The following is a 26094-nucleotide window of genomic DNA, read 5'->3' as shown; positions in this document are numbered from 1 at the left end:
TTTGCGCTAGTTTTCTTTCATAATTTACCTTAGCTCTTTTTATTTTTTTTAGTAACCCTTTGTTGATCTTTAAAAGTTTCTCAATCTTCCAGCCTGCCACTGACCTTTGCAATTTGATATACCTTAGTTTTGCCTTTAAGTTATCTTTAACTTCCGTGCTTAGCTATGGATGCTTTTCCCCCCTCTTACCATCTTTCTTCCTCATTGGGATATATTTTACTTGGGAGGAATTGAATATGTCCTTAAATATCTGCCACTGTTCATCAACTGTCCTAACTTGTAGTCTTCCTGCCCAGACCACTAGGGCCAAATCTGCCCTCATACCTATGTAGTTACCTTTATTTAACTTCAGAACACTAGTATGGGACTCAAGTTTTTCTCTCTTAAACTGAACTTGAAATTCCATCATGCTATGATCACTCTTCTCTAGAGGACCCTTTACTATGAGATCATTAATTAATCCCATTTCATTACACAAAACCAAATCCAGAATAGCCTGCTCCTTGGTTGATTCCACAACATATTTCTTCAAGAAACAATCTCTAATACAGTCTATGAACTCTCCCTCAAGACTACCCTTGCCAATTTGATTAGTCCAGTCTATATGCATATTAAAATCACCCATGATTATTGCCGTGCCTTTTTTTACATGCTGCCAATTATTCCTGGTTTATACTGTGCCCTACTGCTAAACTACTTTTTGCGGAAGTACAGATTACTCCCACCAGAGAATTCTTTCCCTTGCCATTTCTTATTTCTACCCAGACTGACTCTACGTCTTGCTCTCCAGTGCCTTTATCGTTCCTCACTTTGGCACTGATCTCTTCCTTTACTAACAAAGCTACACCACCACCTTTTCTTTTCTGTCTATCTTTCCGAAACACTGAGTACCCATAAGACCATAAGACATAGGAGCAAAAAATAGGCCATTCGGCCCATCGAGTCTGCTCCGCCATTCAATCATAGCTGATAAGTTTCTCAACCCCATTCTCCTGCCCTCTCCCTGTAACCTTTGATCCCCTTACCAATCAAGAACCTACCTTTCTCGGTCTTAAATACACTCAATGAGCTAGCCTCCACAGCCTTCTGTGGCAATGAATTCCATAGATTTTCCACTCTCTGGCTAAAGAAGTTTCTCCTCATCTCTGTTCTAAAAGGTCTTCCCTTTATTCTGAGGCTGTGCCCTCGGGTCCTAGTCTCTCCCACTAATGGAAACATCTTCCCCACGTCCACTCTATCCAGGCCTTTCAGTATTCTGTAAGTTTCAATCAGATCCCCCCTCATCCTTCTAAACTCCATTGAGTATAGACCCAGAGTCCTCAAACCTTCCTCATATGTTAAACCTTTCATTCCTAGTATCATTCTTGTGAACATCCTCTGGACCCTCTCCAGGGCCAGCACATTCTTCCTAAGGTACGGGGCCCAAAATCGCTCACAATATTCTAAATGCGGTCTGACCAGAGCCTTATAAAGCCTCAGCAGCACATCCCTGCTTTTATATTCTAGTCTTCTCGAAATAAATGCCAACATTGCATTTGCCTTCCTAACTACCGCGTCAACCTGCAAGTTAACCTTAAGAGAATCCTGGACTAGGACTCCCAAGTCCCTTTGCACTCCAGATTTCTGAATTCTCTCCCCATTTAGAAAATAGTCTATACCTCTATTCTTCCTTCCAAAGTGCATGACCTCACACTTCCCCACATTGTATTCCATGTCCAACTTCTTTGCCCATTCTCCTAACCTGTCCAATTCCTTCTGCAGCCTCCTTGCCTCCTTAATACTACCTGCCCCTCCACCTATCTTTGTATCATCTGCAAACTTAGACAGGATGCCCTCAGTTCCTTCATCTAGATCATTAATGATAAGTGAAAAGTTGTCCCAACACTGACCCCTGCGGAACTCCATTAGTCACCGGCTGCCATTCTGAGAAGGACCCCCTTATCCTCACTCTCTGCCTCCTGCCAGACAGTCAATCTTCTATCCATGTCAGTATATTGCCTCTAACACCATGGGCTCTTATCTTAAATCCCAAGACCTGATAATCTACATCCCAGGGTATTGAAGAAGGTGGTCATAGAAATAGCAGATGCATTGGTTGTCATATTCCAAAATTTTGTAGATTCTGGAAGAGTCCCAGCAGATCGGAGGGTGGCAAATGTAACCCAACTATTTAAAAAAGGAGGGATGGAGAAAACAGCCAATTACAGACCGTTGAGTCTAACATCAGTAATGGGGAAAATGCTAGAGTCTATTTGAAATGATTTGATAACAGGAAACTTAGAAAATATTAATGGGATTAGACAAAGTCAACATGGATTTATGAAAGGGCGATCATGTTTGACAAACTTACTGGAGTTTTTTGAGGATATGGCTACCAGAATAGATAAGGGAGAACCAGTGGATGTGGTGTATTTGGATTTTCAGAAAGATTTGATAAAGTCCCATATAAGGGACTTAAAATTAAAGCACATGGGATTTGGGGTAATATATTGGCATGGATTGAGAATTGGTTAGCAGAAAGGAAACAGAGAGTAGGAATAAATGGGTCTTTTTCGAAGTGGCAGACAGTGCCAAGGGAGGTATCGCAGGGATTAGTGCTTGGTCCCCAGCGATTCACAATATGTATCAATGATTTGGATGAGGGAGCCAAATGTAATATTTTCAAATTTGCTGACTGCACGAGACTTGGTAGGAATGTAAGTGGTGGGGAGGATGTTAAGAGGCTTCAAGGTGATTTAAACAAGTTGAGTGAATGGGCAAATACAAGACACATGCAGTATAACGTGAAAAAGTGCAAAGTTATCAACTTTGGTAGGAAAACAGAATTGCAGATTATTATTTAAATGGTGATAGATTGGAAAAAGTTGATGTACAAAGGGACCTGGGTGCCCTTGTACACCAATCACTGAAAACAAGCATGCAGTTGCAGCAGGTAGTTAAGAAGGCAAATTGTATGTTGGCTTTAGACATAAGACCATAAGACATAGGAGCAGAAATTAGGCCATTCGGCCCATCGAGTCTGCTCCACCATTCAATCATGGCTGATAGGTTTCTCAACCCCATTCTCCTGCCTTCTCCCCATAACCTTTGATCCCCTTACCAATCAAGAACCTATCTATCTCGGTTTTAAGTACACTATTGTGAGAGGACTTGAGTACAGGAGTAAGGAATTACTGAGCTGCACAGGGTCTTGGTGAGACCACATCTGGAGTAGTGTGTGTGCAGTTTTGGTCTCCTTACCTAAGAAAAGATACACTTGTCTTAGAGGGAGTGTAGAGAAGGGTCACCAGACTGATTCCTGTGATGGCAGGATTGTCGTATGAGGTCGACTTGGCCTGTATTTACTGGAGTTAAGAAGAATGAGAGGGGATCTCATAGAAATGTGTAAAATTCTGACAAGGCTGGACAGAATGGATGCAGGGATGATGTTTCCTTTGGCTGGGGGGATCTAGAACAAGTGGTCACAGTCTCAGGATATGGGGTAGGCTATTTAGGACTGAGATGAGGGGAACCTGTGGAACTCTCTATCACAGAAGGCTGTGGAGGCCAAGTCATTGAATATATTTAAGGAGGAAATAAATAGATTTCTAGACTCTAAAGGTGTCAAGGGGTATGGGGAGAGAGCGGGAGTATGGTGTTGAGATAGATGATCAGCCATGATCATATTGAATGGCGGAGCAGGTACGAAGGGCCGAAAGACCTACTCCTGCTCCCAGTTTTTATGTTTCATTACCACCCTATCAGTTTACTCTCATCAACAAAATGATGGTAGGTGTTGACGACAATGCTAATAAGTAACAATAGTTTACCAATAGCCTGCTTGTTGATGCTCAGTTTGGGTTCTGCCAGGACCTCTCAGCTCCAGATCTCATTACAGCCTTGGTTTAAGCAGTACAGAATTCTGGAGGTCAGGTGAGATTGACTACCTTTGGCGTCAAGGCAGCATTTCATTGAGTGTGGCATCCAAGAGTTCAAGTAGAGTGAAAACAATTGAGAATTGGTGGGATGGGGGTGTAGGTGTGGGTGTAGGAGGGGGGATACGATGGCTGTGGCTGTCAGGGGAAAAAACTCTCATTTTTGGAGTCTAATTATCTTAACCCCCAGGACATCACTGCAGGAGTTTTTCAGGGCACTATCCTCTGCTTTCAGCTGTGTCATTAGTGACCCCTCCATTATAATGTCAGAAGGGGGGGATGTTTGCTGATGATTGGGGTATTCAGTTTCATTTGCAACTACTCAGATATTGAAGCTGTCATTGCCTGCATGTTGTATGACGTGGACTACATTCAGGCTTGGGTTGATAATTGTCAAGTAACATTCACATCACACAAGTGCCAGGCAGTGACGCACTCTATTGGAGACTCTAACTACCTCTCCATGACATTCAATTTGTCGCTGACTCCCCCACTTCGGGTTTACCATTGACTAGAAAGTTCACTGGACCAGCCACAAACATGCTATGGCTACAAGAACAAGTCAGGTGGGAATTCTATGGCAAGTGGCTCACCGCCTCATCAAAGCCTACCTATCATCTACAAGGCACAAGTGCTTTGGAATACTCTCCACTTGCCTGGATAATTGCAGCTCCACAAAAATTCAATAAGTTTGATAAAATCCAGGGAAAACAACCCACTCTATCCACCAACTTAAACATCCACTCATTCTACCACGTGTTGAAATGTGGACCATCTATGAGCTACAATGCAGCAATTCGCCAAGACTTCTTTGACGGCACCACCCAAACTCTACCACCTAGGAGGGGAAGGTCAGCAGGTGCCTATGTAATACCAGCATCTGGAAGTTCCCCTCCAAGTCATGCACCATGTTGACTTGGAAATACATCACTATTCCTTTATCATTGATGGAATCCTGGAACTCCCACTGTTACTGTATATCTTCACCACACAGACCGCAGCAGTTCAAGAAAGTATCTCACCACAACAGTCTCAATTAAGAATGAGAAATAAGCGGTGGCCTTGCTGGCAATGCTGACATCCTGTGAATGAATATGAAAACAATTATCAAGTTTCCCACAGATCATAGCCTGGAAAAGACATGGAAATTTCCAAAAGGGCCAAAGTCATTGAAAAGTCATAAAATTTTGTAAAGACAGGAATGGTACTTAACAAAATTTCATGACTTTTCAATGACTTTGGCCCTTTTTGGACAGGAATGGTACTTTTCTGAATTTGAGTGGAATTCTAACCTTTTGCAATGTTTTTCCAGCGTCCACTTCCCTCTCTTCATGATCTTTGCTTTGCTTCACATGTCCAGAATCCAGTTTGGGTTTTGGTCTCCTCCTGCTTGATCCTGTCCATTGCCTTTGTTAATTGCTGTTGTTCTGACAGACTCCAAAACATACCATCATTGGCTGAGCAGCCTGTCAATTGGGAACGGTCTACATGTTAGGTTAGCTGCTTTGGACACTGCCAGAGGAGTGGCAATAATTGGTCTAGTCATGTGCGCCAAATTCCCCAGTCCCTCTTGTTTGCCTCGTGTGTGGAAAAGAGTGTTTGTTGCTATCAGTTGTGAAGGAGGAGGGCTCAATGGACACTTCCTTCAGAGCTGGAGTGCAGTAAACAAGGTAAGGCAGAGCAACAACAAACACCTGGTGGAGGAGATGACGTCTAAAATGATGCTGCATGTCTATAGTTGAGACATGGAAAGTCATGGAATTTTATTAAAGGTGCAGGAACCATAATATTATGTAAGTGTGGTAGTTTGAAACTTGCAACTTTGTAACAATACACGATCTTGTATATGTGCTGTTGCTTTCAAGCCAAGTTTGGGACTTTGAGTTTGTTTATGTGGATCTTGGCCACTGTTTAGGGAATGCCTGTACAGGGTTTGTGTGTTCGCCTTCTATGTTTGTTGTGCTTTACAGCAATTAAATGATTGTTGCTATTGAAATACTTAATTGCTGCTATTTGGAAATTGTAGACCTTGATGGGATTTCAGGAGATGCCAAGTTTGGGTACGAGTGCTTCTTGCCACACAGGGCAAGGAAAGGCACGTGGTCAGCTATGTTTCTAATCAAAGAAGCATTTCAGTGTCTGAATGAATACGGAGTCTCCTTTGTCCATTGCACTGTGGACACATTTTCCACACCTACTTATCATAAGAAGGAAGTTGTAAACATAGAAAAGTTGAGACTTCCAAATGGGAGTAAGTTTGAATCACTCCACCACAAGCATTTTGCTAATTTGCACGTAGAAGCGAAATGATTAAGTCCCTTATGGGGTATGGTGGTGGGGTGGGGGAGGGGGTGCAGGGAGGCATGTTCTTATTTTCAAAGTCTAAAACAGCTTCCAGCCCGATTAACTCTGGAGGGAAGCTCAGTTGAGGCAGCAAAAGCCATGCTGTGGTAGGTCTTATCACTAAGTGTGTTGGGCCAAGGATAGTGTTTCATGCAAAAATAATAGTAAATGGCTCCTTCACACATCCTCAACCCAATCAGTTTCACAGGCAATAACTTGGAAGAACGTCACTTTTCCCTCGGTGGTTCCCTAAAGACTAGTTAGATATCATGTATTGGTCAAACAGAGCAATAGAGATCACCTCAAAGGGCCGCCTTCCACACTCCACAGTCAGGTTTCAGTATAGCATTTTGATTCCTATTAAACTTCAACCTGGATTGTTTTAAATATGTGAAATGGAACCCTATCCTAAAAGAAATCCTGTTGGATATGAGAAGTGTCTTGAGGGATTCCAGTAGGTGATGGAAGACATAACTATTTTTTTCAGATTTATAGTTATAGAATGTATCCCAAGTAAGAATTTCAAGAAGTCCTCTTTTTTTTTTTGCATGTCCTATTTGAGTTTGAACTTCAAAGGATGCCAATTCACTAAGCCTGTTCTGAAAGAAGATGCTGGATGGAAATGAATTACAATGCCGTAACCCAGTCAGAGGTTTCAGATGATGCCATAAACCCCAAAAGGGAAGTAGAATTATTGCCGGTAATCCTTTGCCACCCACCCAGTATTTTTGATGTATGGAATTACTCCTTAATTTCTGCTGCCTGATGATGTAACAAGATCTGGGACCTAGCAGAATATTGAGTCAGTGAACAAAATGATGCAAGACTTTGAACAGGAAATCAGATCTGTAGGGAGTATTTTCGGTCTGAAGAATTGCGTCCAGATTTGTCTGGTTTAAAAAAAAATCAGAAATAAATGCTAAGTAGAAAATACTGCTGACGGTTTAAGTTTCCCTTCCACCTCAGCACCTCTATTGAGACACGTTGAGGGAAATGTCCCCCTGTGATAAGTGGTACTTTGGCCCACTCTAATAAAATAATCCAGATTTGTGTGAATCTGAGGCATTTTACTGTCTGGGTGTTTTCTTTTTGTGTTGACAGCTTCTGGAGGTTGGTGGCCCAGGATTAGATTTTAGTCTGAACTGCTCTTCCCCATTGCAGTGAATGGAACCACTGTCTCTGAGCATGTCACCAAGCAACTGAACCAGGAGGGAGGCATGAAAGCCTGGATTTTTCTGGGCCAGTCAGTAGGTAATTGGTTGCGATGTGATTTGGGACATCCTGAGCACGTGAATGGCATTATATAAATGCAAGCATTTCTTTTTTGAAATGGCAGGGTGGCCTTTGGCCCAACTACCTGATCCTGCCAGCATCCAACTGCATTTTCCTGGGGCCACCTAATTAAATATACAGGCAGGAACCCTGCAGCTGAGCAGCTCTCCGCCAATAATTTAGCAGGCCAGAAGGCTTTCCAAACTGAAAGGAGAGAGTGAGCTAGAACTCAGTGAGAGGGAAAGGGGCATCAGGATGTTTGCTGTGGTCAAGGCCTTCAGATTCTTAGACACTTCTGTTGATGTTGTCAGAGATGAGGGCAAGGTGGGAAAAGTTGCTTGGAACCCATTACAGGATACCCTAAAAAGGCATGGTGTTGGCAGTATGAAAGGAAGTGGTGCAGGCACCACATTACAATATTACAGTACCAAAATAGTGTTAATGACTTCAGAATAGCCAAAGAAAGTGAAGGTGTGAATTGCCATACACTGCCTGAAGTAATGCTGGAAGCCCAGCACTGCTCCACATCATTGTTGTCCCCAGTAGAGGTGAAGAAATGAATAAGATAGGATAATATAAACAAGTTACCTCCCCAAACCCCCCCCCCAAAACCTCCAAAAACCACATGTTCTCTCACTGTTTCTTATCTCACATTCTGAAAACAATAGTAGTAATTTTTCAGTGAAAGTGAAGAGAACAAAACATAGCCTGCACTTATTAGCATGCGCAGAATGGAATATCTATACACACACACACAAATGAGATTCAATTGTGTGTATTTTTTGTGAAGGAACAGGTCACGACAATCAATGGCAACACAGGGAAAGGAAAGTCAACCATTTGACCTTTAGGAATGTGGGAGAAACTCTACAACTCATGGGCGGACACATTAGTGATTCGGTGTGTCTAGAAGATGTTGTAAGAGAGTATTGAGTGTTTTGCCAGCATTTATTGCCCGTTTCTAATTTGAGAAGGTGGTGGTAAGCCACTTTCTTGAACTGCTGCAGTCCATGTTGGGTAGGTACGCTCACAGTGCTGTTAGGAAGGGAGTTCCAGGATCTTGACACAGCAACAGTGAAGGAACAGCAATATAGCTCCAAACCAGGATGGTGTCTGGCTTGGAGGGGAACTTGCAAGTGGTGTATTCCCATGCATCTGCTGCCCTTGTCCTTCAAGTTAGGAGAGGTCATGGGTTTGGAAGGTGTTGTCGAAGAGTTCTTGGTAAGTTGCTGCAGTGCATCTCGTAGATGGTGCATACTGCTGTTACTGTGCATCAGTGGTGGAGGGAGTGAATATTGAAGGTGGTGGATATGGTGCCAATCAAGCGGGCTGCTTTGTCCTGGATGGAGTCGACCTTCTTGAGTGTTGTTGGAGCTGCACTCATCCAGGCAATTTGAGTGTACTCCATCACACTCCTGACTTGTGCCTTGTAGATGGTGGTTAGGCTTTGGGGAATCGGGAGGTGAGTTACTTACCACAGAATTTCCAACCTCTGAGTTGCTCTTGTAGCCACTGGCTGGTCCAGTTCAGTTTCTGGTCAATGGTAACCCCCATAACATTGATAGTGGGGGATCCAGCAACGGTAATGTGAGTGAATGTCAAGGGAAGATGGTTGGATTTTTTTCTGTTGGAGGTGGTCATTGTGTGGCTTAAATAACTTGATGCTCATCAGCCCAATCCTGAATGTTAGCCAGGTCTTGCTGCATCTGTATATGGAATGTTTCAGTATTTGAGGAGTCATGAATGGTGCTGAACATTGTGTAATCATCAGCAAACATCCTCACTTCTGACCTTATGATGGAGGGTAGATCATTGATGAAGCAGCTGAAGATGGTTGGGGCTAGGACACTACCCTGAGGAACTCCTGCAGCAAAGTCCCAGAACAGAGATGGTGACCTCCAACAATCACAATTATCATCCTTTCTGCTAGGTATGACTCTAACCAATGAAGGGTTTACCCCCGATTCCCATTGACTCCAGTTTTGCCAGGGCTCCTTGATGCCACACTCAGTCAACTGCTGCCTTGATGTTAAAGGCAGTAACTCTCATCTCACCTCTGGAGCCCAGCTCTTTTGACCATGTTTAACAAAGACTGTAGTGAGGTCAGGAGCTGAGTGGCCATTGGTGGATCCAAACTGAGTGTCAGTGAGCAGATTATCGCTGAGTAAGTGCCACTTGATAGCACTGTTGATGATTCCTTCCATCACTTTACTGACGTTAAATATTTTCAAGATCTACTGTTATTCTGTTACTTCTTTTGAACTACCAGTGAGAGGGAACCCTTTAAAATAATGAATCTTTCCATCCGATAGATTCTGACCTTTATGGTATGAGGGACTTTGATAAATAAGCTGGCAGCTCCAGATTCTCCAGTCCTGCACCTGCTTCTCTGACTTCACCATGAGACATTACTCATTCAAGCACCAGCCGATTTACAACTACTCAGTGACACAGATGATTTCTCATAGGGTGAAGCAGAGAATAGCCTGGAGGTGGTGATGAAACAGATGCCTCCTTAGGGGAAGGTTTGATGGGGGTGAGCGGGGGAATGGGCGTGCATGGTGGTGCAGAAATGGCTGCACTAGGTTGAGGACTCAGGGCTCAGTGTTCGAAGGAAATATAATTCATGTGCAGACAATGCAGGTGGCCTCCTCTCCTGCATTGAAGTTCATGGATAAGTTGGAGGGGCGCACACTGCAAGTGTGCAACTATATACAGAAGGGTGTGAGAAAATGCAAAACGTGCTGTTGGCTATCAGTCCAGCAAACTTCCTTAAGGCCAGCTGGATGCTCTGAGAGCATTTGTTGCTTCTGGAGTGGCAACCAGGACTGTTTCCATGAATTACCTTAAACAGCCTAGCTTTCAGGCCTTATTTGGGATTATTCAACCTGTTGCCGTGCAGACCATTAACCCAGCTGAGCCAGTTGCACCTTCTCTATACTGCCTAAATTCAGGCAGATTTCACCATAAAAATTTACGCTGAAGTGTTCACTCTCCCTAAGGGAACCAACTTGATGGTACTTCTAGTAGGGAACATTTCTGTTCATTCTACATTTAAAAATAACTTTTTCAATTGAGGTTGGAAGTCAATTTGAAGGGAAATTGCTTGCTGTCCCTCTGAGGTCTGCCTTCCTCTTGAAAAAGCATTGAATTGGTGATGTAACATAATGTTGTGCACCACAGATTGAGGGATTCACTTTGGGCCGGGAATTCGATAGGAATTAACCATTCTTTATGTAAGGCTGTTCTTAATCGCGATTAGAGGTAACAACTGTGAGAGTTTAAAATTTAAGTTATAATCGAGACGTTTTATCAGTAATTCCTATTTGGGTTAAGGAAGGAGGAAAATGATCGGTAAATAATACAGGCTCCTTTTTGCAGCTATTTTCCATCTCGCATGAATGAATGATGGGTGTAATAGATTTTTGCCTAATCTTGATTGGTAAAGCTCTGGGGATTGGATTTTTTGCAGAAACTGAAGCTTCAGTAAAAGTAGAAAGCTGCAGTTGCATATATGTTCCGGCACTGTTGAGTACGAGTAGGTCCAAGAGCAAGCACAACATAGTAAATTACTTTTTCTCCCCTTTTTTTGTTCTGTTTTGTCACTTTTTATATTGCTTTGCTTTATTGTGAAGTGTAACCTTACTTTCTTCAACCAAGAAACAGACCTAATCTAAAATCCTAAATAGCTGTGCCGCCATCTTCATTGAATTAACTTTTGAAAGATGTTCCAGAGGGGTCTGCTCAGAATGTTTAGAAAACAAAGCTATAGGAAATGACTTTAAAATTGGAGCAATCTCAGTCTGAGATGGGAGAAGGCAGATAAAGTTACGTGGAAAACATTGGTGTAAGACTACATCTGGATATACAGGGAGAAGTCCTGGGTCACAAATGGAAATTCATAGTAGTTTGTAATAGATTGATTTCCAGTGCACAAATTTCTGAAATGAATTTCAGTAAGATTACTGCCTTTTCTCTCCCCCACATCTCTCTCTCTCTCTCCCCCCTCCCCCTTTTCTGTTCCCTTTTCCATTCAACTTCTCAACCCCTATTTTTAATACTAAAAACTTCTTCAGGTACTTCATCAGCTCAATTTATCAGAAAGATTAATGCATTTGAGACTCCATTCAAGCACTCTATAACTTCAGATGTAAAAAAAAGATGATATATTGGGGGTCAAATAAGTCTTTTCCAATAGCAAAACATTGCCTCAGCAAATTAGCAGCCTATTTTGCACCATTTCTGCTTTTAATTGGCACACTGTAGAGCAGGCCGCTGATTAGCTAGGAACCCATTTTGTGCTATTAACCTGGACCAATTTCAGTCTCGTTTACTGAGATTATCAGACTATCTTTAAAACATGAATACAGAAGTATAACATTCTGAATGTAGAAATTTGAAATAGAAATAGCTGGTAAAAGGCCACTGTCCTACAATATTAAATCTGTTTTCCTCTTTCCACAAGGTGTTGTTTAACTAGCTGGGTATTTTCGGCCTTTTCAGTTTTTATTTATGCTTAAAACATGCTTCGTTGAGATGCATTTTTATGTGATTTTTTGAGATTTTTTCACCCTTTAGTTTCTTTAGCCTGATACCTTAGATTGGTTAAAGAGGTGAGTCACAACTCTTGCTGCTCTTGAGGGTATCATCACTATCCTTCACTTCACTATTGTCATTGGCATGGTTTATTTTTTTTTTATTAGCCTGGAACAGTCACTGAGATCGTTTTAGCTAACCATAGTAACAGCTCTTCTTTCCATACAATGGGCAGAACCTTGCGCCCTTCCCCCAGGCAAGTTTGGTGACGGGGTTGCATTTAATCAAAAGAGAGGGTGGCAGATCTCCAAATAAGGGCCTCATCCCGTTACTATTGGTAGTAACCCACCAGCAGGTCAGGGGAGCCTGTTGTTTGCATGATGAGCAAACATGTCAATGCTGGCTGCTAGGAGCAGGTCCCTCATTCAAAGGCACTAATGGAGGGATCTGGCATGGGAAGTGGGTGGGGTCACTAAGAGCACACCACTCCCCCCTTTCTTGCTGACCCCCCCCACAACCTTTTTCCCCGCAGCCCCCAGCCTGTGAACTTTCTCACACCATCACTCATCTGTATTTTGGGTCCTGGGTCATGGGTGGGTGTCGTTCTGGCAGTCACTGCCTCTCTGGTGTTGATGCCATTCAATTGAGCTGTCAACATCTGATTAACCAGAAGTCTTGGCAGGCGTGGCTTCCTCCACCGGGGTCCTGATCTGGGGAAAGGCCCGTCAGTGGCCTATTGGTGGCCTGTCAAGTGCCTGATTGGCACACAATACTGGTGGACCTGCTCAGAAAGAGGTTACATGGGGCTCTCGTTAGCTCTCCTGTTGGCGAGTGGGAAACCCCACGCCCCCCCACCCCCCATCACCCCGTCACCAGCATAAGATTCTGTCCAATGTTAATGATGCTTCTGTGATGTTGATTTCGGTCATTTTCATCCACGTTAGTTGTTGATTTAGTTGTTTGTGTTGATTATTTTGAGGGAGTTAATGGCATTTATACATCTCTTGCTTCTGTTTTATAAATCAGGGTATTATGTAATCCTTGTTACTCTAGTGATGGTGTTGGGGTGAGTAGGAAATGGTGCAGGTAGGTCATATTTGGTCTCCAGCAAACTAGCAATGCTTTTAAAAAAAAAAAATGATTCCTGCTTTGCTCAGTTTTGATAGTGTATATGTGATCCTAAATGGTTGAAGGTACACGTGATTTCTGGTACGATTCATAGGATTTAATACTCAGTTGCACCTTTGGTGGTCTGTACATCGAGGAGGGTGTGCATCTGTTCTCCAGTGATTGGGGGTTGGGGTGAGGAGGGAAAGGGTGTGTTCATTCATTCTGGTCTCTGGTGGCCTTATAATGACAGTTGGCCTCCTGGTCTCTGCAGTGGCTATGTGCCTAATTCACTGCCACTTTAATGGAGAATCTGCCATACTTGGTGATGGGCCTAATGCAATTTGTAGTTCATTATTTGATGTGGAGGGTATGATTTTTTTTTAATAACTGAAAACTGAATTATTCAGAATACTCATTTCTAATATTGAATGGAAATGAACATTAACCGTACAGAACAGTTTCAGGAAAAGAAGTTAATTAGATCGAAAATGTATGACTCGACCAACGACCTCATAGAAACCAAGTAATAAGGTACAGAGAAATGAATAGGAAAAGAGTTCTATTTTCACACTTAGAAGAGAATGTTCCACAAACTTCTGAAAACTGGTCCTGGATTTTTTTTCAAATGTTACTTTCCATGATTGTTCTAAAAACATTTTAAGTGCGAATTTACATGGTTCATGGTTTTCTCTGGTGATCCTCATTGTCTGCATGAAGAATTAGCTGGCCTTTCAAAAAGGAAATAAGGCCTTGAAGAAATGATGGCCAGTCTGGTCCTGGCTTCACTGACCTAATTGAAATGTTTTGCATTCCTGTCGACAGAGTTCACTGCAAATCCCAAATAAAGATTGTTTCCTTTCTGGTATTGTTTCTTTAATGTCTAACAAGAATCTGAATTTTAAGAAATAACACAGCAGTCAGGAACATCCTTGTATATCAGTTGCTGTAAATTAAAAAGGCAAAGCCCAGTGCTTCCTGTAATTGCTTTATGTTAGGTGTAAAATAAATAGAGGAGTATGAAACACATGCTCATTAGCTCTTGAACTGGAAGCAGGTCTTGGTACTTAGCTGCACGTTCCTTCACTCATTGAACCAGCTAGGAACAGGAAGTGAAATACATCTGGTAACTGACCTTCAACCTACGATGTAATATTTAGGTATACCAAGGGTGTCATGATTAATGGCAGTAGCAGGACAAAGTTGATCTAATGGATGGTTATTATTATTTAAATGAAGATTGAAAAATATATTGGATATTAATAGACTGCTAATTAAATCACATCATAAATCATGAATGACCTTGGAATGGCTCTTTTATTGTTATGTGTTCCTATTGATTAGTTGGTTGTGGCATTTCATAATTATGCCTGGCAAATGACTTGCAGTAATAGAGCAAGTAAGTATGTGTAAACTGAGAAAAACAAGCTGCATAGAAGCAGCTTGTTCGTATTATCATCTTTCTATCAGATTACTTGTCTTTAGTTGCTAATTTCTCAAATGGTTTTTATTATTATATTGATGTCAGATTAATATATTAAATGTTATTGCTGAGTGAGCTACAGGATCCCAAAACCAAATGTGTTTAATTTAAAAGTGGGTAGTTTGCCGACATTTTTGGTGGGCTATAATAAATTGTAAGTTACACTACTGTTATATTTTTGATGCTTTATTCTTGTTAGTGCTGCTGTTTGCCTGAAAATTGAATTTTGGTGGATGTAATTAACAAAGAAAATATTTCAATTACTTAAGTGAATCAGTATATTTTTTGCATCATGTAAGGCTAAGCATTCTGAATTGTTCAGCTAGTTAAATCTGAGAGCTGCTGCTTGTCTCGCTTGTGAGCAACAGTATGGAGATCTACTAATTTGAAAAAAATGTTTTGCGTTTTCCAGCCATTTCTCTTTTTTATCTTTCTCTTCTCCATGTTTTCCATCTCCACAGCTGTGTTTCTAATTACCTTTGCCAATGAATGTGGGTGGAGATAATGTTTTTGCCCCTGTTATTAGTCTGTTTATCTGTTTGTAAGCAATATGTCTCAAAAACCAATGGACAGATTTCAATGAAACGGAAAGAGTATGGCCCAAGGAAGAACAGATTACTTTTTAGCAATGATACAGATCCTAACATTTTTTTAAAAGAATTCATTAACATTGGGAGATAGGAGAATTACTTTTTTTAAAGAATGTTGCAAGTTGTTTTATTGAGAATGTTGTTGATTGTCTCAGCAGCTGTGGTGGAATTTGTCACAGTTGTCAAAATGCGAGCAGAGTTTTCAGAGCACTTTGTTGGATGTGGATTAGCCTGAAGCTTCCTAAGTGAGATGGAAGCTCTTCATAAACCAATTTCTTTTTTCAGCTTTATATTTATAAAGCATCAACTGGGCAGGGAAGAGCTGTGTAATTGTAATAAGGTTGAGTTATTACAGTGTGATTTGAGGTATGCCCTCCACTGAGTGCCCTCTTCATTTATTATTTATTAGATTAGGTGGCTCATAGAGAAAGACCTGTTCTGTTCTATAAAAGTTTATGATCCTATGATCTATCACTTAGATTTTAAGTAGCCTATGCATACAATTTCAGGGTTCGTTGTGACTCTACTGAATCCTTTCAGTAGTGAACATAACTTGTATCATTTAAAAGCTGCAAGATCTTGGGATAGATCTTATATTTGATTTAGATTTAGATTTTGATATGTGTAATTTCTGTTTCTAAATGAAGTGATAATTCCTATTGCGAAATTAAATGTGCGGTAACCTTCTGTATTGATAATGGTGATGTTCCTGAAAGGGTTAACAGTTTTCTACTTTGGTAGCAATTATAGGGGTTCTGTCAGTCCTGTTTAGTGGTGACTTGCGTGTTGTGGGATTGTTTCAAACTAATATAACTGAGCCATCTCACTCTGCTGCATTTTATTTTTGGAGCAAACTTTATTGATATGTATGTTTGCAAAGGAGCTGCAAAGTTTCATTATTAGTACTGGCTGTTGTGTTCTTTCAAGGGTCACCAGGCTGTGCAGGTAATTCTGATTGATTTCACTCCTCAAGAATGAGATCTAGATGCTGAGAGGATGTTACCCCTCCTGAAGGAATCTAGAACTAGGGGGCACAGGTTAAAAATAAGTGGCCTCCCATATAAGATGGCGATGAGGAGAAAGCTCTTCCCTCAAGAGGGTGGTTGTTATGTATTTTTCGGTTTACTATGTTTACCTTGTATATCAGATTTATCTCGGAGCAATGAAAAGATCTGGTCACCACATTATAGGAAGGATGTGATTGCACTGGAAAAGTAACTGAGGATATTTACCAGGATGTTGCCTGGGCTAGAGGGTCTGAGCTATGAGGAAAGATTGAATAGGCTGGGGTTGTTTTCCTTGGAGTAGTGAAGGTTGAGAGAGGACCTGATAGATGTGTATTAGATAATCAGGGACATAGATCGAGTGGATAGTATGGCACTTTTTCCATTAGTAGAGGGGTCAATAACCAGGGGCATAAATTTAAGCTAAGAGGTAGAAGGCTAAGAGGGGAGTTGAGGAGAAATTTTTTCACTCAGAGGGTGGTGGGAGTCTGGAACTCACTGCCTGAAAGGGTGGTTGAGTCAGAAAATCTCGTAACATTTAAGAAGTATTTAAATATTCACTTGCGTTGCCATAGTCTCCAGGGCTATGGGCCAAGTGCTGGAAAATGGGATTAGGGTAGTCAGATATTTGTTGACCGGGGCGGACACAATGGACCAAGTGACTTCCTTCTCTGCTGTAGACGTCTGTGAGATGACACTCATTCTAAATCCAAAACAGGTTTATTCACAGTGCTTTAAAATATCTCTACCCTAGAGAGCATTGGAGGCTAGGTCACTAAATATATTCAAGGCTAAATTGGACAGATTTTTGATCTACAAGGGAGCCGGGGATTATGGGTGTGTGGGGGGTCATGCAGGAAAGTGGACTTAAGGCCACAGTCAGATAGATATGATATTGAATGTAGGCTGCTGCGGGATAATTTATAATCTGTAATCTTTGCAATTTAGGTCGATTTTTGCTGCTGGTTCCATGATATTACTTAGCATGCACTAATAATACTCTCATCTTAGTCAATTAAAGTAGAGGTTGTGGATGGTTCTGTAACCAGTCACATAATTTGTCCTGGTGTTTTGAGAATTTTAAAAAGTCTGGTTTTCTTAAAAAAGAACTTTTTTAAATAAAGTTTCTAGTTTTGAAACTGTCTGGTTTCAATAGTGTAGTCTGGGGGGTGGATAAATATGAGTTTGGTGTAGTACTTGATGTATCTTTTGAGAAAGCAAGACAGGCAAGGACACCTCCTTTAGAGACATCGATAGGATGGAATCCTAGATTGTTTATGATCTAAGAAAGGAGTAGGCTCAATGGGTGAATACTCATTCTTATTCTGTGTTCCCGTGTGCTTCAGTTTTCCAATATGATGGTGTGCTGTCACTTTCTGATGCAATTTTTACTGTTTTCAGGCAGCTTTCACATTATATATTTCAACACAGCATTTTTAAACATATCAAAGAGTTTCAGACACGCACAGGACTGATTGTTTTAAAAACTAGTGGTTTCCAAATTGCTCTTTGTTTTTTCACAAGTCTAATGATATACAATGAAACTGGGAAAGCAATAAATGAATGACCAACTGCAATGGGTTCATCTAGTTTAATTTCATTTCTTATTATCATTGCTATGAATATCCAGAAATGTTGATGTGACAGTTTTTGCTACAACAGATCATGACCTACATTTTTTTTTGCTTTGAAGATTACTCTCCAAAATGTCATAACCTATAATTCCTCATTATACATGTCGACTAGCCTGTTGTGTATTTCAAGTTGTTTCTGTTCCTTATTTCCAGCACCTGCAGTTTTCACTTTTTTGGTATACTCTGCATTTTTTCAGCTATTTGGCTAAAAAAATATTTATCTGGATCTAGCATGAGAACCTAAGAAATTTTACAGTTTCCGAGAAGGGTAAAACTGTACACATCCAGCATCTAGCAAGTGACCTCACCTCAGCAAGTGTTTTGAAGCTTTGCTTGTCCTTCCTTTGAGTCATCAGGTGGTTGTGAAAGGCAATATATAAATGCAATTCACTTTTGTCTTCCAGATTTAAAACGTGATAGTGTTTCTTTTCTGGCTGCAGGAAACTCGCGGAGGAGACTGATGTGCTCTGTGTGCAATAAGAAGTGTTCTTCGGCTGCAACCCTACAAGAGCATCGAAAGGTCAGGCAGACAAGCAACCCCGTTTTAGTCCTTGCAGCATGTCCTGCTTGTGTTAGATCACTAATGTGGGCTGTTTACTGGGGCTTAGCTGTCAGGTACTTCTATTGGATGAATTAGCCTCGGAGTCAATTCCAACATAAAATGTTTGAATATGAGTTCAGTTAGTTAATCCTTTCACTGATAGCTCAGCATAAGAGTGATGTAAATGTAAAGATTGACACATTGCCTTTCTTTTTGACTTTCATTCTTGTGAATTGCACCTTAACCGTTTAGATCAATTTACTTGTTAACTGACTTTTATTTTAGAAACATCATTATGGAAAAATGAACGTATTGTCTTTTTCAAATCGATAAGCTGAGCTATAGTGGGGGTTGTTGAAGAGATCAGTAAAGGTCAAAGCCATTGACCTTTCAGTCCAGTTTTCATTTTACAAGGCAAACAGTCCAGTTTGACCGTGGTTCAAATATGGTTCATTTTTACATAATTTTTCAATCTTTGCTAAGCATTGTGTTAACTGTCGAAATTGGGGTCATTCCCTACCTTGAACTACCTCGACTGTGCCACATACAAAATAATTGGTAATATTGGCAAAACAATTTTGAATTAAGATTACATGCCTGTCAGTCAATCAGAATTCACAATTTTAAAACTCGTATGATTTAATGATAAAAAGTGAACTGTTGACCATGTGAATCAGACAGAATTAGATACACTGGCTCTGCAAGTATAATGTGCTTATGCGGGTTTTGAATTCGAGATGGTAACTCGCACTTTATGTTGCAAGACATACCATGGCTTTTTATAATATTGAGATGAAATGTCTTTTTCCATTCAGTTATAATGATTCCTTGCATCACTCACTATTTTTTCATATAATGTGGAATATATAGGATGAGAGCAGTGACCTGAGAACGTAGCAGCCTGTCCATTGGAAGCCATGGAATTTTATGAATTTTAGTAGTTTATACAGGAAATTGAGAGAACAAGTTTTATAAAAGAGGGAGAGTGAATGATGCTGCTTATAAATACTGCATATAAAGCATTGGTCAATGTCATGTGATCTCTATATCTCCATAGATATACATGATCTACGTTTTATGGATGACTGTAGTGTCCTTGCCCACTCTGTACCTGATCTGTCAGCCATGTTCAATCTTTTCAATTCTGCATTCAAGAGATTAGTCTGTCCTTGACTGTTGCCAAAAGAAAATTCATATCAACCCACACTTGGCCAGCCACCTCCCATATATGTCAAAAAAACCCAGAAATACCTGGAAAAACTCAGCAGGTCTGGCAGCATCGGCGGAGAAGAACAAAGTTGATGTTTCGAGTCTTCATGACCCTTCAACAGAACTAAATAAAAATAGGAGAGGGGTGAAATGTAAGCTGGTTTAAGGTGAGGGGGGCGGGTGGTGGGTGGAGAGAGAAGTGGGGGAGGGTGGTTGTAGGGACAAGCAAGCAGTGATAGGAGCAGATAATCAAAAGATGTCACAGACAAAAGAACAAAGAGGTGTTGAAGGTGGTGATGTTATCTAAAAGAATGTGCTAATTATAATGGATGGCAGGACACATAAGGTACAGATAGCTCTAGTGGGGGTGGGGTGAAATAAGACTAAAAGGGGCATAAAAGGTATAGATTTAATAATAATGGAAATTGGTGGGAAAAGTAAAATCTATATAAAGTATTGGAAAAAACAAAAGGGAGGGGGAAGAAACGGAAAGGGGGTGGGGATGGAGGAGGGAGTTCAAGATCTAAAGTTGTAGTTGTTGTTTTTATCCCATATATGTCATGTGATTCTTGCTATTGTATGAACCTTTAGTCAGTCATTGAAGTGTACAGTACAGAAGGAGGTCACTTGGCCCACTGTGCCTGTACAGGCTCTGTGGAAGAGCCTTCCAGCTATCCCCCTTTCTTCCCCACACCCAGGCAATTTGCTTCCCTTCAAGTATTTAAACAATTCTCTTTTGAAAATTGCAATTGATTCTATTGGCATGACCCTGTCAGTCACTGAATTTCAAATCATAATAACTTAAAAAGTCTCTTCCTTTCACCTCTGGCTGTTTTGCCATTTACCTTAGGCCTGTATCCTCTGATTACTGATCCTTCAGCCAGTGAAAATAGTTTCTCCTTATTTACTGTAAATCATCGGTTGTCCCTCAAGGATGGCATTTCCTCAGGGGTCACGAGCTTGGCTATTTATGTGACTGAGCAAGCCAATTCTTGACCTGCAGACTTGGGCATATGGGGCAAGACATCTTATGAGGTAGTGGGATCTGGAATGCAGGATTTGCTTCCATTTTTTTCCCTTCTCTGCCATTACTCTGCCTTATCATTAAGATATTGCATCACACTTGAGTCACAACTTGATGGACAAGTTGTTGCTATTCTGAATGACTGGTAGCAAGCTCCTCTTAGTCAGTAATGTCAATGCCACAATGAGCTCCAGAGTGTCTTTGAAGCATTTTCTTTGTCTTCCCCTAGAATGTAGGCCATTTGAGGATTGAGAGTACAGGACCTGGCAGGAAGACTGTTTTCAGCCATACAGACATGGTGGCCAGTCCATCGAAACTGATTTTGCAGGGCTTTTGCCTGAATGCATGTGGTCCTGGCTTCGAGAAGTACTCAAACATTTGTTTGATGGCTTCTCATTGAATCCAATGTGTGTGGCAGAGGCGTTGCTGTTGGAATTTCTCTAGCACTCTTATGTGTCACTGATACACAGTCCAGGTCTCACTGCAGTACAGGAGTGTGGTCATGACACCGCTCTATATACACTAGCACTTTTGTAGACTTGTGCAGGGCTTTGTTGTCAAACATTCGCTGCCATTGTTTATAGAAGACTAAACTGGGGTAGATCTGGTGTTGGAACCCCTTCTCAATGGTGGCCTTTTGAGAGAAGTAGCTGCAAAGTTATGTGGGTGCTCAACATATTCCAGAATCTCTCCTTCAACATATATAGGAGGTGGAATATTTGGCTGGCCAAGTGTGGGTTGATATGAGTTTTTTTGGCAACATTCGAGGACAGACTAAGCCTCTTGAATACAGAATCGAAGAGTTCAAGAGTGGCTGAAAGATATGGTACAGAGTGGGCAAGGACACTACAGTCATCCACAAAATGTAGATCATGTATACCTATTGAGATCAGTTTATTTTTCACATGGAGGCAACCAAGGTTAATGAGTTCTCCATCTAGACAATATTTAATGCTGACACCAGAGGGCAGTTAATCTTTGAGATGAATAGCCACTGTCTGGTAGTATGGGGGCTATCATGCAGCCTTACTTGATACCTGTCCAGATTTTAAAGACATCAGTTTCAGGCCTCCCACTCAAGACAGTTGCAGTCATATTGTCATGAAGCAATTGCAGGATTGTTATGAAGTTTCCTGGATATCCAAATCTTTGGAATACAATCCACAGAATCAAATGCTTTGGTCAGGTGAATGCATACAATGAACAGTTCCTAGGGTTGTTCTCGATGTTTTAATTGGATTTCTCTGTTGACAAAAATGATGATGGAGGTTGCTTTGGAAGGTCTAAAGGCACACTGAGAGGATTTCTTCAGCCACAGGAAGTAGTATTCAGCAGAATGCCTGTCAGGATTTTCCCTGACATGGTCAAGAGAGAAATATTTCAATAATTTTCGGAGTATGTTTCATCTCCGTCTTCAAAATAGTTACAATTGTCGCATTCCTGAAGTTTGGGGGTGGGGGGAAGAGTTCTTTTCCCTCCCAAATCCATAGGATGGATACGTGCTTGGAGTTTTAATGTGAACAGAAGTCCGCTAACTTTGAAAACCTCAGCTGGAATATCATTGAGGCCACAGGCTTTGTTGCTTTCCATCTAATTGATTGCCTGTTGCAACTCTTCCATTGATGGTGCTCCACCCTGGGATTTTCCCACAGGGCACTGGGAGATAGCCCGGAGGGTATTGGCTGCCACTATGAATTTACCATTGAGTTGTTCAGAATGTTCTTTCCAGTGTTGACCCTTCATGAGCAACTCTATTAACTGTTTCTGTTCTGATGGGAATAATCCCAACTTCTCTCATCTCTGCACGTGGCTGACGTCCCTCAACTATGGAAACTGTGACAGTACCAAGGCCGATAATCCAGTGCTGTACTGAGGGAGTGCTTCACTTTGGAGGTACCATTTTTCGGATGAGACCTCTCAGCTGGGCATAAAATGATCCATGTCACTATTTTGGAGAGGAGCTTGTGAGTTATACCCAGTGCTCTGGCCAATATTTAACCCTCAATCAACATAACAAAAAGCAGATTATCTGCTCATTACCACGTTGTTGTTTTTGAGAGCTTGCTGTGTGCAAATTGGCTGCTGTGTTCCTACATTTCAGCTGAAACTACACTTCAGGAGTGCTTCATTGGCTGTGAAGTGCTTTAAGATGCCCAGTAGTCATGAAAGGAACTGTATAAATGCAAGTCATCGTCTTCTTAATTCTAGTAAATCCTCTTTCCACCCTTTTCTGAAGGCCTTGACGTCCTTCCTAAACATAATGCCCAGAATTGGACACAATACTCTAGCTGAAGCCTAACCAGTGATTTTTAAAAGTTTAGAATAAATTTATTTGATACAACAATTATAAAGTCAAAGCTCCCATATAATCTCTTAACAACCTTATCTATTTCTCCAGCCATCTTCAAACTTTTCTATTCACTAACCCCCAAGTTTCGCTGTTGCTGCAGTCCTTGCAAACCAGGTCAATATAGTTAATAATGTGCTGATCACTGGTGCATGCGAAAAACAGTATGGCCAGAATTTTCCCGTCGGCGATTTGGGGGCGGGGCCCGCTCGCCAACGGGAAAATGACGCAGGATGACGTCGGGAGGAACCCCCGACGTCACCCCAGTCCCTTTAAATTTTCAGGAAGGCGGGCAGAGAGTGAAATCAGCTATCTGCCTGCCGACCTGTCAGTGGCCAATTGAGGCCATTGACGGGGTACTTAAAGTAATTAAAGGCCCTGCCTGTCCAAGCTTAAGGTTGGCGGGCAGGCCAGGAGCCCCAGCGGGCTTCTGATAATACATGAAACCTCATCCACTGGTGGGATGAGGTTTCATGTTCCTTTTTAAAAACTTTAATAAATGTAATGTTATATTTGTTAACATGTCCCATCTCGTGTGACATTGTCACATGAGGGGGACATGTTAATAATATTTTTATTTTTCTATTTTAAGTTTTTTAGACTGTCACTAATCTCCCTGAGACAGCACTTAGCCTCAGGGAGCAGTGTGCTCTTTCACGCTCATGCGCAAAAGAGCGCCATTTGAGAGCTGGGGATTCCCTCCCCCCCCCAGCACAGGAAGTGCATAGCGCTTCCCGTTGGGCAGGCCGCTGGGCAGGCCTTAATTGGCCCGCCCACTCAAAATGGCAGCGGGCCCTGTTTTGGCGGTGGAGGTCAGCTGTCCACCCGCCACTGAGCTGGTGGGGTCCACACGCCCACCAAGGGCAAAATTCTGCCCTATGTGTTTTAGCTATAAAAATGTGGGTGAGCATGACTTAACATTCTTCCTCCTCCTCCCTTTTCAGATGTCGCAGATCTGAAATGTATCATAAATTAATCCAAAGGGCTGAGGCCAATACAGGCTGGTATTGGCCTACATGTTTTCACGTGAAGTTTTCCTGATCCATGTTCAGATAGGATTTTAAAACTTAACATTGAGTTTTTTCTATAGCCTCCAGTGATCCTTTCAAGGACTACTGGTTAGGTAGCACTAGAAACAAATAACTTGTTGGATCTTGTGCAGTATTTTGGGGCATAGGGCAATCTTGTGTTTGATTGGAAACCAGGCAGTGTGATTTCAGGGGGAGAAGGAAATAAATGGTCTTAGTGATGACAGGGATGAAGTTGGAAACTCATGTCGGGAGCAAACATGACATTAAGTTTGCGCACAAACTGACCTAATCTCAGACCTTTGCCAGGGAGAGGGCTGGAGTTTAGTCTTCTGCAAAAGAAAAGCTTGAAGTATTCACAACTTCCTTCATCCAGAAGTGCCAAATAGATGATCCACTTTTGCCTCTTCCTGAGGTCTCCTGCATCACAGATGTCAGTACAATTCGATTCGTTGTAGTGATATCAAGAAATGGTTGAAGGCACTGAATAATACTGAAAACTTGTGCTCCAGAACTTGCTGTGCCCCTAGCCAAGCTGTTCCAGTACAGCCACACCACCGGTATCAATCCAACAATCTGGAAAATTGTCCAGATGTATCCTGTGCACAAAAAACATGACAAATCCAATCCAACCAATTACTGCCCTATCAGCCTACTCTTGATCGTCAGCAAAGTGATGAAAGGTGTTGTAGACAGTGCCATCAAGCAGTGCTTGCACAGCAATAACCTGCTCACTAATACTAAGTTTGGGTTCTGTCACAAGCCAAGTTTTTTTTATTCGTTTGTGGGACTTGGGAATCGCTGGCTAGGCCAGTATTTATTGCCCACCCATAATTACCCTTATTCAGAGGGCATTTTTAAGAGTCAGCCACATTCCTGTAGGTCTGGAGTGCCAGACCAGATGTGGTCATTAGTGAACCAGATGGATTTTTTATAACAATTGACCATGGTTTCATTGTCATCATTAGAATTTTAATTCCAGATATTTATTGAATTCAGATTCTACCATCTGCTGTGGTGGTATTTGAATCCTGGTCCCCAGAGCATTATCCTGGGTCTCTGGATTACCAGTCTAGTGATAATAACACTACGCCACTGCCTCCCCCATACGTATGGACAAAAGAGCTGAATTCCAAAGGTGAGGTGGGAATGACAGCCTTGGTTCAAACATGGACAAAAGAGCTGAGCTCCAGAAGTGAGGTGAGAGTGACTGCCCTTGACATAAATGCAGCATTTAACTGAGTGTGGCATCAAGAAACCCGAATAAAATAGAAGTCAATGGAAATCAGGGGGAAAACTCTCTGCTAGTTGGAGTCATACTTAGCAAAAAGGAAGATGGTTGTGGTTATTGGAGGTCAGTCATCTCAGTTCCATAACATCATTGTAGGAGTTTCTCAGGGTAATGCCCTCAGCCAAACCAACTTCAGCTGCTTCATCAATGACCTTCCTGCCATTATAAGGTCAGAAATGGGAATGTTCCTCATGATTGCACAGTGTTCATTACTATTGGCAGGTCGTCAGATACTGAAGCAGTCCATGTCAATATGCAGCAGGACCTGGAGAACACTCAGGCTTGGGCTGATAAGTGGCAAGTGTTGGACAGTGACCATCTCCAACTTGAGAGAATCTAACCATCTCCCCTTGACATTCAATGGCATTATCATTGCTGAATCCCCCATTATCAACATCCTAGGGCTTACATTCTGTCCCATGACACAATGGTATGTTCTATCTTACCGCTCATATTGGTATGTTTTATATGGAAAAAAGGTGTGTCTTTTCTTACCCTTGTAGTGTGTATTACAATTAGATAATTCAGCAGCAAGCTTATGTGCATTTTAAAATAAAGAATGCTATTTATTCCCACACATTTACGATTTAACAAACATCAGACACATTTGTTCTCACACACTCACTTACACATGCAAATATTAGATACATATAAAGGTCAGACACTTTTACAGATTACGGGTTTCTCAGTCTGTGGTTTACAATCCTCGATATGTTACATGTTATGCTGTAGTTTCTTGGATGGTTTTGATGCTTTAAATTTGAAGGGAGG

At 41.5% G+C, this 26094-nt stretch overlaps 1 protein-coding gene across 6 annotated transcripts in view; it reads left to right on the top strand.

Annotated features, from left to right (window-relative positions):
* Window positions 1–26094, top strand: part of prdm5 (PR domain containing 5) — a 350538-nt gene that overhangs the window by 77791 nt on the left and 246653 nt on the right. For 4 of the 6 annotated variants that reach the window (XM_041196967.1, XM_041196799.1, XM_041196715.1 and 1 more), the window contains exon 8: window positions 18288–18403. In XM_041196967.1, coding sequence (XP_041052901.1) covers window positions 18288–18403 — 116 coding nt within the window. The remainder of the gene's footprint in view (window positions 1–18287; window positions 18404–26094) is intronic. The other 2 variants (XM_041197058.1, XM_041196880.1) reach the window with 1 other exon arrangement.

Source organism: Carcharodon carcharias, chromosome 1 (assembly GCF_017639515.1).
Source record: "Carcharodon carcharias isolate sCarCar2 chromosome 1, sCarCar2.pri, whole genome shotgun sequence".
NCBI classification, from domain to species: domain Eukaryota; kingdom Metazoa; phylum Chordata; class Chondrichthyes; order Lamniformes; family Lamnidae; genus Carcharodon; species Carcharodon carcharias.
The sequence above is the reverse complement of the archived record's forward strand: the minus strand, read 5'-3'. Positions and strand labels throughout refer to the sequence as shown.